This window comes from Dicentrarchus labrax, unplaced genomic scaffold, assembly GCF_905237075.1.
Source record: "Dicentrarchus labrax unplaced genomic scaffold, dlabrax2021, whole genome shotgun sequence".
In the NCBI taxonomy this organism is placed as follows: Eukaryota; Metazoa; Chordata; class Actinopteri; family Moronidae; genus Dicentrarchus; species Dicentrarchus labrax.
The window spans coordinates 14,398,952-14,416,422 of NW_026136717.1; the positions used below are offsets into that span (position 1 = coordinate 14,398,952).

The window sequence follows — 17,471 nt, forward strand, 5'->3', positions numbered from 1 at the left end:
ACGGGGGACACGTGTGTGTGTGTGTTTGTGTGTTTGTGTGTGTGTGTGTGTGTGTGTGTGTGTGTGTGTGTGTGTGTGTGTGTGTGTGTGTGTGTGTGTGTGTCTCTATGCCCTTTTCTTTGCCTGCCCCCTTCTCCATGTTAACTAATGTTGTTCATGTAATACTGATTAACGTGTCCTGCATGTCCTTGATAATAACAATTCCTTATACACATACACACACACCCCTTGTTCGAGTGTGCATGTGTGTTTGAAAGGGTGGATACAGTGGGATTAACAGGGATTAAAGTGGAACTGCTGAGTCTGAACCAGCTTTTTTTTTCTTCCCTCAATCAAACAGTGTGTGTGTGTGCTGGTGTGCCTCATCACTTTTCCTGTTTCTCCTCCTTCAGGCAGAAAAAAAACTGCACACGTATAATTTTGAATGTGTGTGTGTCTATATCAGCAACGTCTTGGATTACTCAGTGGGTCGATGAAGGGTGGGCCAGGTGCCCAGTGAGCATCAGGCTGTTCCTATTTTAAGATGTGTGTCTGAAAACTTGAAAGATCTGTAGTGCTGGCTGTAGTCTCAGGACGGCTTTCTGTTTTTCATAATCGCAGACATTGCCGTATAAATGATACTATGTTTCTGCTGGCCGTACATTTGGTTTTTCTGGAGGTGCAATGAGGACAAGGACAGCAGACGGTTAAAGTGGGAGCCAATCTTCCAACCTTTGCATCTCATTTGAAACTCACACATGTATCGCATTAGATGGTGCTTTGTAGTTGTTACAAGAAGCAAGTCTGAGTGGAAAAGCAGCATTAACCAAGCAGTAATCTACTGTTTAGGTAATTGAAGTGCCTTAAATTATTAGGGAATATCATTTAGAGTCTGAAAAAGTCATCGAATATTTGATAGGAGCAATATTGAAAACCTTAGCTGCGAAGGTCCATAAGCTAAAAGTCTATTCAATTTCAATTGGGTTACTACAGCATGTAGCCAGATCCTAAATTGTGTTATAAACTGACATTTTCAAGTCTGAATACAGCCTCATTTGAAGGTGGGAAGGATGAAATCATTTTATTACAACACACAAATACACAAAAGTGACCTTCATCTCTTTTTCTGTCCCTTCCTCTACAACCTCACAGGAGCATGCTGGGAGTGACTGCAGATATATACAGCTGACCTTTCTCACTTCTGTAGAGCTATATTAGTTTATTTAGGTTTCCCACACAGGAGGGAATAATCTATCTGTACAAAACTCTGTGGAAAACAGGAAGACCCACTTCTGTTACAGTACAGGGCGATCGTTAACTCCAGCTGGCTTTACAATGTGTGTTCTCCTGATCTAGAACTTCCAGGCTCTGCCGAGACAGCCACTTCAAATCACCAAGAAGCAGTACATCCAAGGTAAGGTGTACATGCACTCATTAACACACAAACACACACGGAGAAACACCCCACCCACAGTTTCTAGAGAATGAGACAGTGATAAATGTCGAGGTTTGTGTGTGTGGGTGAGGGAGACATCTATGAGGGCATACAGAAACTGATGAGCTGGGAGCTTGTAAAGAGGGTTTATGAGGATGATAAAAGTCTGCAGCAGCAAAGGGGTGGTCACTAAAAGGTGTCAAAGGTGCCTCCTCCATATTTGTGTTTGTCTGCTCTGCACTGCAGTTCTTTTGTTGTGCTCCAGGAGTTTGATTTTAGGATGGCAATATTTAAAACTGCACAGTAAGTATAGTTATATAGTTTTAACATCATTTTTAATTGACAATTAAATTAAGTCTTTTCAATCATGCAGTATTATGCAGTATTGAAGTTGCTTATCCTTTCCCCTGGTATACACTAAAGTCGGACAAAAAAGGATGGCGGACGGTGATTTGGGAACGCGTACCCCATTTAAACATCTGAGAAAATGAACAGCTGTGCTTAATTGATCACGTATGCAACATCAAGTCCGTCTTTCACCTGCACTTCAGTATAACTGGTTACTTTCATGAGAAGAATGTTTCTAAAAAACAAGCTTGTGTAGAACATTATCTATATGGACACAAGCATGGACAACTTGTCAATCTTAGATTTGATTTTCTTTTTCCCATCACTCCTTCTCTGTTCTCACCACCCATCTTCTTTTCATCCCGCCTCCTTTGGAGAAAGTTTTAATTACCTCGTCTTGCCCTAGTTGCACACAGTCATTATTTGATAAAAACTGCCACACCAACAGTTTGGGAAAACAGCCTGACTCTTCATTTTGTGGGACAGTTGCTTGAGAGCCTCACAGTAATTACATTATAACAAAATTGTAATTTATGACAGACTTAGGCTAAAATAACATGCTCGGCCTTGAACCCACTCTATTTTCTTTATAATCAGTGAGCTGTTCAGTCAGGCTCTAAGTGAGCATGGTGACAAAGTTACTCTACATGTCATATAAATACAATTTTAAATTGTAGGAATGTAAAATTAACATCTAAGAGACATTATATCTTAAAGCTTACATTGATTATTGCCTGATATTAATGTTCAGTAGAATTACTTTATGGAGCAGTGGAGTGAACAGATTTTCCCATCATCCATACACCAAACTCTTACTTCATCCAGCCATGATGTCATGGGTTTGTGGCTGTCATTGCACAGGCACCACTTGACAAATGATCAGCTTCTTAATTAAAGCTTGGTCTTGTGAGGGCATTGCTTATCTGGAAGGCTTCAGTTTAATACTTGTCTGCTCCAGGGGTAGCGGATTAGCTGGTGTGACCAAAACAAAATTTCACTTCTGCAGATGAATAAAACATCCAAACAAGTCTATCCATCTGTTGGCAAAGCCAGGTCGACTCTGCTGTCAATCACAGCCAGCGGTGCCACACTCAGCCTTACAGCTCTATTTATGCCCTTTGCTCTCTCTGTGTTTCTATCTTCCTTTCTCTGTCATTGTCTGTTAGTGATTCATAGGTGCTAACATCAGCACCTCTGCTCCTCACTCACCCAAAGGTCCTTGTCATCAAATCCTCTTCTCCCTCTGCTACATCCCTCATATTATCTCTTCTTGCCCTCCATCAGTATCCTTCCTTCTCTCTCTGCCATCCCCATATTAGTTATTGCTTTGTGTCTTGACGTGAGAGGTGATCCCCTAATCACAACTGATTACAGTGTACCACAAGTATGTGAATGTATGTATGTGAGGCTACATTTTGTGCTGCTGTAGTGGTGATGACCAGTTTTTATCACGCTGACGTGGGATATGATGGTTACCCATAATTTCTCGTGCACTAAGGTCAGCACTTCAGTCCAGCTCCTCAAAGCAGAGAGTGCAGTGATAAACGGATCCTGATTGGATTTTGATTTGTCTCTAAATGGGGCGTTGCGGCTTCAAAACTCAACTCCTCATTAAGTCAGTTAGCTCTCCTTCTTGCTCCCAGTCGCTCACTGTCGGTGTTTCTGAGTCTCTCTGTGCAGGCTCTCTCTGTCGAGGACACAAATACACACAGGATATGAGAAATAAATTACTGTGTTCTGCTATGTGTCTGGTCAATAAATTTGTATTGAAATGCACGGAGAAAGAAATCCATATGTTACTTGACGAGATGCTCTGCTTATTTGTGGAAGGTCAATTTAATTTAAACCCTGTCTTGCATTGCCCCTAACCAGCGTTTCTAATAACATCATTTAGAAATGTTAGAGCATGACAGTTACAGAAGGAATTTGTGACAAGCTCAGTGTGTGTGTGTGGTTTTCAGTGTATTGTAACACATTGCACACAAGCTGCTATTGTTTATTAAATACTATATATTTTGATTTTAAGAATGTATAATCTATATAAACCTAAATCTGTGTTAACTATTTGTGAATTTAAGAATATATTTCAAAAGTATAGACCTAAAAACAAAAATGAAAAAAGAAGATGTTATAAATATACCAGCATTAAATAATGGTGTTAATAGTAACGTGTTTTCATCTCTTGAAATGTGTTTTTTCTTGAATAAGATTCTATTTGGCCTATTTCAAATTGTGTAAATGATTGCATATTGTGAACATTTTTGTTCCTGGAAACAGGCTTTGGTTTTCTTTTACCAGACAAAATATTCAGAAATAGAATCTAAACTTGAAAACAGGTTGCTAGAGGAAGTAGCACGCACTTTGCAGTGAAGGGATGATTTGCGGAGGTGTTCCTCAGGGGTCTGTGCTTGGTTCCCACAGGAAAGGAGGAGGAGGTGGTGAGCGTTCATCCTCGGGCAATGTTCATTCCTCAGGAAGGATGGACCTTTCTTGCTGCAGGTAGGACAAAAAGTAAAATACAGCATGTCTTTGTTCCTGTCACCCCATCAGATACAAAGTAATGAGGCTCAGATTGTCTGTATTTTCTTGCAGGAGAAAAGCATTTTTCAATTGTTTTAAAAAATCTTTTTTTCATAGATCTTTGCAGAGCTGTCTTTTAGAGGAAGTCCGTTGTTTTTTATTTTAACTACATTGTTTGACTCAATGCTGTCAGTCATACCTAAAATGCTTTTAGTGTTTAATACAATAACAAGTAATAGTCACACGCATAGACTTTAACCACTGCACACGTTTGACGCAAATTAATTTTACTCTTGATTCAGCAGCAATTAGCTGCTCAGGCATGTCACTGCATTCACTGTTGACCCAGCGACTCACTAAACCGAAGGGAGAGCAAATGTTCCTGAACTGCAGTCACAGCAACATTAGTTCATCTTTCATGGTTCGGCCTTGTGGAAAAAGTGTGTGAGCATCTGTTTTAGCAGCAGTACATGTAAAAATTGCATATGTGGGTCCGACACGGGACCAATTTAACAAGTCATCTATGATTTCTTAAGTTGTTCCAATTGTTATTTTTGTACTTGCATGGGCAGATCAGCATAAATGGTTTCCCTTGGCTAGCTTTGTCTTTCCAAGTTTGTAACTGTTAACTTAAAAAACCCCTCTTACACTGACACAACCTCAGCTGGCATCATAAGGTCACTTGAGGGTGTAACACTGGTCCATGCTGTGCAGACTGAGGGGAGAGCTGGAACACTGTCAGCCTGGGAGAGCTTTGTGGGGAACGCCGGGTGTCTGCTGGCCCTGACAGTGTGTCGCACACTTACATAACCAGACAGATAAACCAGGGTTAGCAGGAGGACAGCAGCAGGATAAGAGCGAGGATCCTACATATACACACAACATGGCAGGCATCCACAAACGCACGCACGAGCACTCAGGCCACGTTGCCATGGAAACAACCCCTCCAAGGGGAGCCCTCGCCCAGTTGTCCCCTTTATGTCCTACAGTGTCCTTCCAAAACTGGAACGACTGTGTGTGTGTGTGTGTGTGTGTGTGTGTGTGTGTGTGTGTGTGTGTGTGTGTGTGTGTGTGTGTGTGTGTGTGTGTGTGTGTGTGTGTGTGTCAACTACTACCACTCTCCAGTGTCCCTACAAAAAGTTCAACTCAGAGGCATGTCAAAAGGTATTATGTATCTAAATGTTACTTTCCTGTTTGCATTGTCTGTGTGTGTGGGTATGACATAGATTTTGTCTTGAGTGTGTGCTGTGTTTGTTGATCAGTCCCACTCAGAAGAATCCAATTCATGGCTTATTAAAGAAAATGCCTGACGTCTGTTTTACCAACTATAAAACACTATTCTTTATAGTACATTGTGAACACCCTCCCCGTCCTCAAGCAACCTGCGTGTGCCTGTGTGTGCGTGTGCGTGTGTGCGTGTGCGTGTGTGCGTGTGCGTGTGCGTGTGTGTGTGCGTGTGTGTGTGTGTGTGCTTGTTTGTTTGTATTCGCAATTTTCAACTCAATTATTTTCTATTGGGAGATGTCTGTTGGTGTGTGGGGGCTGGAACTGAGACAGGAAAAAGAGAAGCTAGCCAAAATGAGAACAAAGAGAACTAATTCTCTCATCAACCCTGTTAGTTTTAGTTCAGTTTTTAAATTTTGTTTATTTTTCAACCTCTAGCCTATATTTAGAAAAAGATACTTTTGGGAAAACACATTCAAACACAGTGTGCTGCATTTGTAAAGAGCAACATATGTTGTGTAAGTGGTGTGGTTATTAAAATAACAAGATTTTTAGTGCAAAATAATGTTTCTACCATACACAAGTGCCACTTGACAAATATCAGTTACCATCACCTAACAGGATGAGGCTGTTAGCTAAAGGTGAAGGTAACCAAAAGTGTTAACTGCAGCTGCAGAATGAGCTTTGTTATCATGATAGGAATCAGACTTTCTTATTGGTGCAAGAAAAAGGCTAAAACGATTCACAAGCCACATGTCATATAGTGCAGCAACAGCCTGCTGATCTTCATCAGAACAAAGTATTCATACAAAATACTGTAAATGCACAGGTATGTGTAGGATTTACCCCTAGGAGTATGCTTGGTAGATAGTCTACTGACCTCATCTACAATCCAGGGTTATCGCACTAATATAATAAACAAAAGTGTTAGAAAGTAAGCTTAAGTCATCTAAGGTACTCACTGTTTTGTTCCCACATATTACTTCAAGCTGTCCTTCCAGCAGTTGTAGCCTAATGCTTTGGTTCACTCTCACTGCTTTTATAGAGATGACCTTTACTGAGTTCAGACTAACAGCTGTTTTTCTGTAATAAATCCTGGCTTCAGTTGGAACTGTGTTCTCTCCATTGTAGTCCTCCTAGGTTTTAGATATGAAGTACAGGGAATATATGGTATAAATTTCTCCCATTAAACTTAAACTTTCACAATCCAGTTCGACCTATATCCCTGGATCACTCCTGTCTGTGTGCTGGTCGATTCATTCTTCCTGGAAGCCTCTTAAGACCCACCACAACCCACAGGGGCCATTTCATATTCTCACTGTGCAGGTTTTAGTTGAGCTCTAACGCTTTTATCCGTAACCTGCATACTCCATACTGTACCGCATAGCATCATTGAGGGCTGCTCAGGGTACTGTGGGTGGTGGCATTAACAATGTATGAGACATGGCTTAGTCCCCTCAGTATCTTTGTATGCTGTCCAAGAAACTGCAGGAGCTAGTACCGTTTTATTTATTGTTTTTGTGATCTCAAGTAATACATGACCCTGTTCTGTATATCCATGCTGCCTAGACATTTGAAAGGAACATCAAATTTGGAGTTGAAAAGTTTTTTGTTAGTTTTTTTCTCTGCAATAGGGGGAAAAAAGTTATTTTTAATTAGGTTTTGGCCATTTTTTGTTTCTAAAAATAATGATAAATACCTGTCATAAGTTACCAAAGCCCAAAGTGATAACCTTAACACAAAGTTATACTGATTAAAATTCCCATTGATGATTTTCTGTCAATCAGCAGTAGGTTCAGTACCATATTCTGTATGTCTACTGATAAAGTAGGTCTTTTTTTAGGAAATCAGATCACATGTGAGTGGCAACCAATAGTGAATGTTTAGTTAATTAATAGTTGGTATTGTAATCAATCAGACCCGGTCTAGCGTCTAAATGTATATATTCTCAGCTGAAGGTCATAAATAGCAGCAAGCTGATTCAGTTTTAAGAGTTAACTCATAGAGAAGCTTCCTGTAGGTCAGAGTTATTCCTGTATGGATCAATACAAGGACTCTGATTGTGTGTGTGTTTTTTTTTTTTTTTTTTATCACAGAGACAATCTCTGTTAGAAGCTGGCCTTGGAGAACACACACACACGCACACACACACACACACACACACACACACACACTGACTCAAGATCACACATTCACATATGTAGCAGCATATTATTGCTCTCTGTGTCATACACGAACATCTCTTTATATCAATATTCTTTCTCTCATCCTTTCTATTTCTGTCACACACACATATGCACGAAGGAAAACACTCACACATACACACACACACACACACACACACACACACACACACACACACACAAACATAGATCCTAGTCAGCAATATGTTTCCTGAAGCTGCCGGCCATGCTTGGAGGAAATGTGATCTGACTCATAAAACATTGATGGGAAGATATCTTTAGAAACTCCCTTCCTCACCTCATCACAACCAAAAAGCAGACTTATTTTTTTTCCTCCATTGCTCAGCTCGCCATCACCCCTCCACCCTGATCTTCTTTTCTTTATCCATCCCACTGGAGTCTCTCCCTTTCCCTGTCCCTTTTATGTTTCCTCTGCAATCTATGGCTGGCCTGGCTTAAATGGTAGAGGGTATTTGTTTTAACCTGCATTGTGAATTGTCTTCTTCCCCTTTTCAGTAAGGCTGATATGAGCCTTCATCATTCTTTCTCTTCCCACATTAGCCGAAACCTATTACAGCCAGTTGCTTTATCCACAAAATCTCTCAAATTTCCAACCCGTCCATTTTGAGTCGTTTTTTCCCTGCGTTTGGTCGGGTTTAATTTGATTTTGGTGCAGCTGAGCAGAGGAGATGTGTCTGGGTGAAATGGCAGTAATGGAATGTACCGCAGTTGCTTTGTGGGTGTGGATAGAAGTGTGTGTGTCGGCGTTTCGTTGTGTAAACTCGTGTGTGTGTGTGTGTGTGTGTGTGTACGTGTGACTGAAGTCTTGAGAGATGTTTCAGTGTAGATCTGCCAAGCTGACAAGAGAACTGCAGACCTGTCAGCACAGGACATGACATCCTAACACACTGTCACCTGCCACAAAGAGGTGTGTGTGTTCTTCTCTCTATGTGTCTATCCCTATTCCTGTTTGCCTGTTTGTGTGTGTCTGTATACGCAGGTGTATTGTAGTCTGTATTTAGGGGAGACAGAGTTTCTGTGAAGATGTTTTTTTTTTTCTATGTGTCTGTTAGTGTGTCTCATTTATTGCCTCTGGTTATCTCTCTGCCTTGGGCAAATTTCAGAGGCGATTTGGTCTCCGAAGCCTGTTTAGACAAGTGTTTGTGTGTCTGTCCTGCAATTACACATTCCTGTCCCGTCTCCCTATTGACATCAACTGTTTTGGTTTTTTTTTTCCTCTTTTCTTTTTTACTTTTTTCACCATTACACCAAATCAAAAGACAAAATTAAACCCATACAACCTGAAAAACACAGACCCACAACATATATCATCAGGCCCAACAACCCTAAATAAGCAACAAAACATGAAATATTTAATATAAAAAAAGTATCAGATAAATATATAGCAAATAATAATAATAAAGAGAAATATTATATATATATTTTTAAATGAATAAACTTAATATGAAAGGTTTAAACACACTTTACTTGAATAATTTATTAAAAACACAAAATCTCCCATAATTTGTTTTTCATTGTTTTTAAAAGTAAAGTGTTAATGACACTTAATGACATAAACATGCTCGTTAGAAATTCATCCTATCAGATAAGACAAGATAGATAAGATAATTGATTCCACACTCGGGAAATTCACCTGTTCCTGCAGCTCCAGATACAACACACCACAATAGATAAGAAAATGCACATTAAATAAAAATACAATAGAAAAATACAAGATATCATGAAAACATACATATAATTGCTAACTATTCTATATATTAATAGTCACAGTACCTAAATGCAATCATTGATCTTAACTGTTGTTCATTAGTCACATGTACTTGCAAGTATGTGTAGAGAGCTGTGCTAAAGTCAGTGTCCACACAGTTTTGGTGATGACATGTTGCGTTGTGAGATATAGGAATTTAAAGTTCTTTCTGCTAAATGAACAACAACAAAAAAAAGGTTTTATCACCTTTTAGTGAACTGTTCCTTTAGGCTTAGCCGGTAGGTGCTACATTTAGATTCACACAATCCTCAGGTCACTGTGAATAGTCACATCAAGGTTTAATAACAGCATTTTTGTGGTTCAAAGTTACGTGACTTTTCCTTAATAACCCAGCTTCACATGGATTTATGCGAGAGCAGCATTAGCTTACTTTGAGACGGATGTGACAAATTAGATCCAAATCATGACAATTTCAACATCAGAATAAAACAAAAAGGAACATCAGAACAGAACATTGTGTCAGATCAAACTGATGCATTCACAGAAGATCATGTTGCAGAGTTAGATGGAGAACATGCAGTAATGTAATTGCAATGTGCGTCACAGGGTCAGCTTCTATTATGAGCTTTTTCTCACCTGCGTACATTCACGTTAAAACCCTGGATTTAATCAGTTTGATCGTGTGTTTACAAAACGCTTACAATGATTATCATGTTGCTCTAAGATAATCAGACCAAGATATCCAATTTATACTCTGAGATTATTTTTCTATTTAAAAAAAAAAAAGTAAAAGAACAAAACAAAATGTACTAACTGTATGCAAAAGTGAAAGTTGAATACTTTAATGGTCAATCTGACTGTTTTGTATGTTTTTTGTTTCATATATCATCATATATCTCTGAGGACGATCATGATATTTGATACTGATGTTGATAATAATTACAGTACAACAGGAATGATGATGTAGCTTGGTAGTGCTTTGAGTATTTATATACAAAATACAAGTGTTTCTTTGTGTCTATTAGCAGCTGCTGTATGTGAGTGTCTTTGACCACTGTTGAAAAAAAATTGTCAGGTTTTCCATCCAGCTCAGGTACAATCGAGTTTGATTGCACAAAATTGTTCAGCCATCTAAAACATCAATAGTGAGTGTCATGCTTTTTGGTGACTGAGTGAAAAAAGGAGCCGTTACTCTCTAGACCCATTTTCCACTGCCATCAAGAGTAATACACGTGGAAACATGTAGGAGGCAGAGACACCAATTTCTCCACAGACGGTGACCTTTCTTTCTGTACTCGAAGCTCTCGCTTTTTTACTCTTCCTGTCGCAATTTGCTGTTGCTCTCTTCACCTTAATGTATGACTTACAACCAAATGCGAGCACCGTATTTCACACCCACTCTCTGTAGGTTTATTTAAAGTTGTTCTGGGAAGTGTTGGGAGTGACTAAATGAAGTGAAGATGGCAGTTTGAGGAGCAGCGAGTGCAACGAAATTGTAGTTTGGCAAATAATACCTTATGTGCCTCAAATGTCTGATGAATTGTAGTGTTTGTGTATTAAAGACAGGGTACAATACAGAATTCCTTGAACTTCTTGAACCCTAAATCTTCCTTCACTTGGACATTTCTTCTACGGCACACATATACTGCTTATGTGACACAAACTGTCCTATAAGAGGACCAGGGGAAACTGTTAGCCTGGTTCTGGCCAAAGGTAACAGGATCTGCCTTCCAGCACCTGTAAAGCTCATTAATTAACACATTATATCTTGCTGATTAATTTGCACATGAAACAAACTTCCAGGAGAAGTGCTGGTTGGTGGATTTTGTCACCTTTGGAAAGAGCCAGGTTACCTGTTTCCCCCCTTTTGTGCTGAGCTAAGCTAACCGGCTGCTGGCTCCAGCTACACAGCCACCATACAAACAGTATTCAGAGTTCAGCATCGACCTTCTCGTCTAATTCTCAGCAAGAAGACGAATAAGCTTCTTTCCCCAAAATGTCAGTGTTGTGATGAGGTGATAATTTTGGGTGTGAAATTTGAGTAATGTGTCATTAAGAAGGTATTTTTGTGTGGGTGTTTGTGTGTGTCAGATTTCTGCCAGGTGGAGCTGCGTCTGCTGGCTCACCTCTCCTCTGACCCTGAGTTGCTCCGCATTTTCACCCACCCGCAGGCGGATGTCTTTACCATGTTGGCCTCTCAGTGGTAGGTCTCTCTCTCTCTCACACACACACACACACACACACACACACACACACACACACACACACACACACACACACACACACTGGTTCTCCCCTGATCTCCTTGCCAAGGTGAGTGTTGATGCTCCGCAGGGTTTCTCCTTTCCTTCTCCCTCTCCCTCTCTCTCTCTCTCTCTCTCCTGGTCTCTCTTTCTCCCTGCCCCCTCCTAGACTGCCGGCTCCTTCACTTCAAACGCTAATAACCTTGTTGCCATGACAACCGTGCCAACTGCCTCGTTCGCTCTCCCTTTTCCACGGGCAGGACACCTCTGGGCTGCTGGTCGCCCTGGTGATTACATTGTCGCTCTTTTGAAGTACTTGTGAGTGTGTATGTGTGTTTTTCTCCGTCTTCCGTGTTGCCAGTGTGTGTCGGTGTTCACACGTAGGTGTGTCTTGTCTTTCCGATGCTGCGTGTGCGTCCCAGTGATCCACCTTTTGTCCTGTCATCCATCTCAGTCAAGTGTATGGCAGAGGGCGGCCGGTTAAACAGATTACCTGGTCACACAGACCATATTAACAGCTCTTCTGAGGCTTTACATTGTGTCTCTTTCATTATCTCTCTTTCACCTTTAAACAAATTAACTGGTGTCACTGCAGCTCTGCTGGGATTACTCCGACGTACTCTCCTCTATTGGACCCTCTGTTTCTCTCTCTTTTACTGCCTGTAGTTTAGAGTCTTATATTTCTTTCTTTGCCTTTTTGTTCAAATGGTCTTCTTGCCCTCTATGTCCTTCCTCTGAACAATTGTTTCTTCCATCTTAATTACATTTTCCCCTCAATTTCCGCCACTCTTTTATATGTTAATTTCACTTTTTCTTTTCCTTCTTTTACCCTCTTTTTCTTTCTTCCTCCCACAGTGACCCATTGCTCTCCTACCACTAATACCACTGATCTGTCAGTTGCTCTGGTTGAAAACAGCTCAGAGGGTAAAAAATTTAAAAAGCCTTTTATTAATGGCCTGTGTAGCCAGAAGCTTTCTTCTTACTCCAAAAAGGATTCTTTGTAACTTTGAATATTATTTAGTTTTTCTTTATTATACACAGAACTCTCTTTTGAAGCTGTAGAGAACAATCTCCTACTTGTTGTTTTTAGCTTTTTGTCCTTCAACTTGCAGTAAACTGGCAAACACTATCATGTTACAGCAACAAGCCAATATTATGAAAGCCTTTAACAAATGTAGAAGTTTGTTTCAGTTCCAAAATGTGACATGTACCTGATGTAGTAAAACAGTAGGGAAGAATAATGCCTCTCCAGCAGGGGGCAGTAAAAATCCAGTATGGATATCCCCTCAGCCAGATGCACAGTGAAGGGAAATGCTCACTTTGGGGTCATCCACTTTAGGTTATAGGTGCCCATCATTTACCTTAACCTGTCGTGTGTGTGTGTGTGTGTGTGTGTGTGTGTGTGTGTGTGTGTGTGTGTGTGTGTGTGTGTGTGTGTGTGTGTGTGTGTGTGTGTGTGTGTGTGTGTGTTCGTAGGACAGAGAGAGAACAGTAGAAATACATTTCAAGTGTAAGTCCTTGAGGCTACAGGCATCAAGACGTCTGACATCATGAAGCACTGGAGTCTTGAAGCTTACCAGACACGTTTATAATTTTTCTGTGTGTGTGTGTGTGTGTGTGTGTGTGTGTGTGTGTGTGTGTGTGTGTGTGTGTGTGCGTGCGTGCACTCTCAACACTGATGAACAGTGGCAGCTCCCTGTCAGCCCCTCCAGAAATGCCACTTTGCAGACGTGTCATCCCACCCTGTCTGATCCCCAGTACTACTGCTGTCTACAAGTCACATTACATAACTGTCTCTGTCTGTCCATCCCTGCCTCTCTCTCTCTCTCTCTCTCTCTCCTCTCCTCTCTCTGTCCCCCCCTTCTGTCTCTGTTCTTTTGTTTAGTCCCTCTGTCTCTCGGTACTTTATGTCCTTTTAACCTCCATATCTCACATTGTTTCTCTCTTTATTTTTTCTTTCTGTTCTTATCTGCTGTCCTTTTCCTTTCCTGTCTTCTCCTTCCTTGTGTCACTCTTCTGTCTCATATTTCTACCTTCTCTACATCCCACCAGGCAACAAAGTGGTCATCATACCTTACTTACATACTTTTTACTTCATTCTACAATTTCTACAATGTTGTATCTCCATTTTGTTTGGGAATTATCCACCAAGGACTTCATCCTTGTGTGTGTTTTCCCTTTAAAAAACACCTTAATTCTGAATTGTACCATCAGTTAATTCTCATTTTGATCATTTGATTCGCACACTGTGTTTATCTCACTCAGGAAGGGGGTGAGTGAAGGTGAGGTGACTCCTGAGGACCGGGAACATGCCAAACGTATTGTCTACTCCGTTGTGTACGGTGCGGGTGAGTACGAACACACATACAGGCAGACTCTCACAGAGCAGTGGGCAGTAATGTATTTTACGCAGTTATCTTTACAGAAAAATGCCCAGTGATTTCTCCATGGACATTGCCGGTTTCCTCAGTTTATTTCATGTGGTGGATCACATTCCTGATTCCACAGGGCGGACACAGGGATGGGGGGGGTAGAGGGGCAGGAGCAGATAAAAATAGAGAGAAGAAGATGAATGTATAATACACCCTTGTGGCCTGTAAAGAGACTTGTTCTGTGTCACTTGTGACCCATTTATGGTTTACACGCATATGCATGCTCTCGTGGACACACGCGCTCACACATATTATGCACACACTGAACCAGAGTGATGCAAGTTAGTAGGAGACCAAACAAATATCTGGGCCAGCTGGGGGAAGCAAATTTAAAATGTTCACTAACGATGTGTGTAGTTATGTGTTGTGTATATGGACCTGATGTGGCCATGTCAGCATACAAAACTTGAGCATGTTTATGTGTGCATTTGTGCTTTCACCTGTGTGATGAAGGCAGGTTTTTACGGGCAGTCTGCACTCTTCATCAGGTTTTATTGCCAGTGGCCTACTTAAATGCTTATGTAGAGTTACAGTTTTTTTCCATATGCTCTCACAACATCACCACACCAGCATATGGTCCGGTGTGAAATAGCCTCCAGGCTGACAAGCTACTGACTTATAATAATTGGCTAATCTTAAAAAGCCTGTAGTCTGGTATAATAACAGTTTTGACAACTTTAGAGCCTGTTGTCAACACTGCTATCGTGCCAGAATACAACAAATGTTCAAAACACAATCAATCATACATAATTAATGACACAGAACTATCCGCATGACTTCTGACGTGCATGAAGGGCTCATTATTTTCAACTTATTTTGAAAATAAATCAAATTGATCACTATAAACTATGATGATCTGCATCTTCTTGCAGCAGGAAAGACAACGTTTGGATGCATGGGGACAGGGTTAAAGTGATCTGCTACTTTTAAACAATCCAAAAACAAAAATCTTATCACTCAGAGTGCTCACTTCCTATAAAAGTGAACTTGTGGTATACAGCTAAACAGATTCAACACAGAATAACAGTTCCTTGTTGTTGCTTTAAGTAACAAATAAACATACCCTTATATGTTGTAGTTTAATAGAATACATCTCTTCCCAGTGACCCAGACACTATATATTATCATCAACACAGGACATTTACTATTCTCCCTAAAGTCAACATCATGACAAGATATGTTTGATTTAATTTACCAATCAGCAGTGACTCTAAAGCGCATCATTTGCATCAGAATCTGCATGAAGGGAACTGGGCCGGTGGCCGTCTCTCACTTTAGATTGAGTATGTACATTCAAGAAGAAAATCTGACGCTCTCAGGCTGATGATGGAGTGTTGTATGTTGTATTTCTACTTAAGCAGGAGTCACAGCTCAGTGGGAGAAAACAAGCATACACACACACACACACACACACACACACACACACACACACACTGATGAATGGAATGAGTCAGTTGTATGAAACTCAATAAACCTCAACAGTAACAGCCCATGAGGTAAATGTGTAAAAGCTATTTATTTGAGACCTGTAGAGGGGGGCATGGGGTGCACGCAGAGACAATTCACAAAGCAAAAGGTCAGCGCTAAAAATGCAGAGAAAATATGTGTGTGTATGGAGATGTAAAAAATGCTCATGAGATGCTGGGAATAGCAAGAGGGAGATATAGGAAATGTAGGCTAAAGGCGAAGAAGAACTGGGGAGGTAGGGGAGGAGAGAGTAATGTAGGGGAAAGGGGAAGAGTGAGGAGTGGGTGGGGCTGAGTGAGAGAAATGAGAAGAGGAATGGAAGGAGCTCCTGATCATCGTAGACAGACAGCTCTTCGTGGAAAGCAGCGTTGCCATGGAAACCAAATACTAAAAGGAAGCTTTCTCCACAAGACAATAATCAGGCCAGGGAGGCGGGGCAGATCAGTACTACACACACACACACACACACACACACACACACACACACACACACACGTACGTATGTATACAAATGGGTCAACAAATGAGAAGGCCAAGCGATGATGATGGAGGGAGAGGAAAAGTAGGATGAAGGAGGTGAGACAGAGGTGTAAAATAAAGAGGATTAAATAGAAACGACAGAATTTAATTCATTACATCTGATTAAACAGATTTGCATTTTGTCAACTGAAGCTTTCCAAAAAATGCTCGAGAAGTTAAGAGGGCAGAACTAATAAGAGGGTTGCGGAAGGAGAGATGAAAGAGGAGAGAACAAAAAAAACAAGCAGAGACGTGCAGGGAGCATCATTAACGGAGGTCAAAGGTCATTCCCTGAACTGACCCTATTCTGCAGGAATGCGGAGCTTCATGCACAGAGGGACGCACTCATACGGTACACACCCAGAGTCAGTGCTCGCTAGCATTTACACAACATCTTCGTGGCAGCTTTGTCTCATTCTCCGTCCCTGTTACATACAGTAAACGCGTATCAAACTCAGTGGCTCAAACACAAACACAGAAACACACATAACCGGCCACACTGCTAAAAGGGCCTCGCCATGACACATTACAGCGACTGTGCAACTGCCACACAGACAGACACGTCAACTCGAAGGAATTAAAAAGGTCTTCCACTCTAAGGCTGACTTTCCAAAATCAAGCCCAAGTTGGTAACATCGTTGTCATTGTTGTAGATACAAAAAACAACATCTAAATGTATTCAAAGTACAAACAGTGAAGGTTTACATTTACTCTTTTAGGAAGAATTAGATGTTATTTTTGCCTGGTTGAATTTAGGAGTAAAACTTTGATAACAACCGACATTTTCATAGTTATTTTATTAATTCTCCTTTTTCTCAATTGAATTTCCACAATATATATTTATGATACTGCATGCCGTCAGTATCCCAGTGCTACCCATGAAAGATCCCCTGTACACAGGTTTTAAAATATAAGAAAACTACTCTAAAAAATATAAATATCTAAAAAAGTAGTTGTGCCTGATTCTGTTTTTTCTTAAAAAGTTGAATTACCTCATTAAAGAAAATCTTAAAATTGCATCTACTCTTTTCCCTCGTTGGAAGTTCCAGAATCTATGAATATACAAATATTCTCATTTAAAAAGTTTAACCGCTTGACACATGATCCTCCCTCAATAAAATGTCCATTCTCAGGGATGTTACAAAGTCCTGCTCGTACTTAGACACATTAAACGTTCCTCCATCGGCAGATAAATGTGAAAACAGCCTTCTAGTTTGAAACTCTGCACATCATTCTGCACAGTGAAGGTCCAACATCCAACTGAAGTAACAATAAAAACAATATGTTTTGGAGTGGAGGACTTTAAAGAACACTAAAGTCACCGTGTGTGTGTGTGTGTGTGTGTGTGTGTGTGTGGTGTTGCTGTATGGTTTTGGTGATTTTTAATCTCTG

General features: G+C 40.6%; 1 protein-coding gene and 1 long non-coding RNA gene across 2 annotated transcripts in view; one reads left to right on the forward strand and one right to left on the reverse strand.

The window, feature by feature from the left end:
- poln (polymerase (DNA directed) nu) overlaps positions 1-17,471 on the forward strand; it is a 52,409-nt gene that overhangs the window by 26,166 nt on the left and 8,772 nt on the right. Inside the window, exons 18-21 of the mRNA XM_051428746.1 lie at positions 1,336-1,393; positions 4,184-4,261; positions 11,510-11,621; positions 13,927-14,009. Coding sequence (XP_051284706.1) covers positions 1,336-1,393; positions 4,184-4,261; positions 11,510-11,621; positions 13,927-14,009 — 331 coding nt within the window. The remainder of the gene's footprint in view (positions 1-1,335; positions 1,394-4,183; positions 4,262-11,509; positions 11,622-13,926; positions 14,010-17,471) is intronic.
- On the reverse strand, positions 2,515-6,506 carry LOC127379322 (uncharacterized). The gene is made up of 3 exons (XR_007888287.1): positions 6,469-6,506; positions 4,123-4,255; positions 2,515-3,449 (listed from the first exon to the last, which is right to left on the reverse strand). It is a non-coding gene; the product is annotated as an uncharacterized LOC127379322 (long non-coding RNA).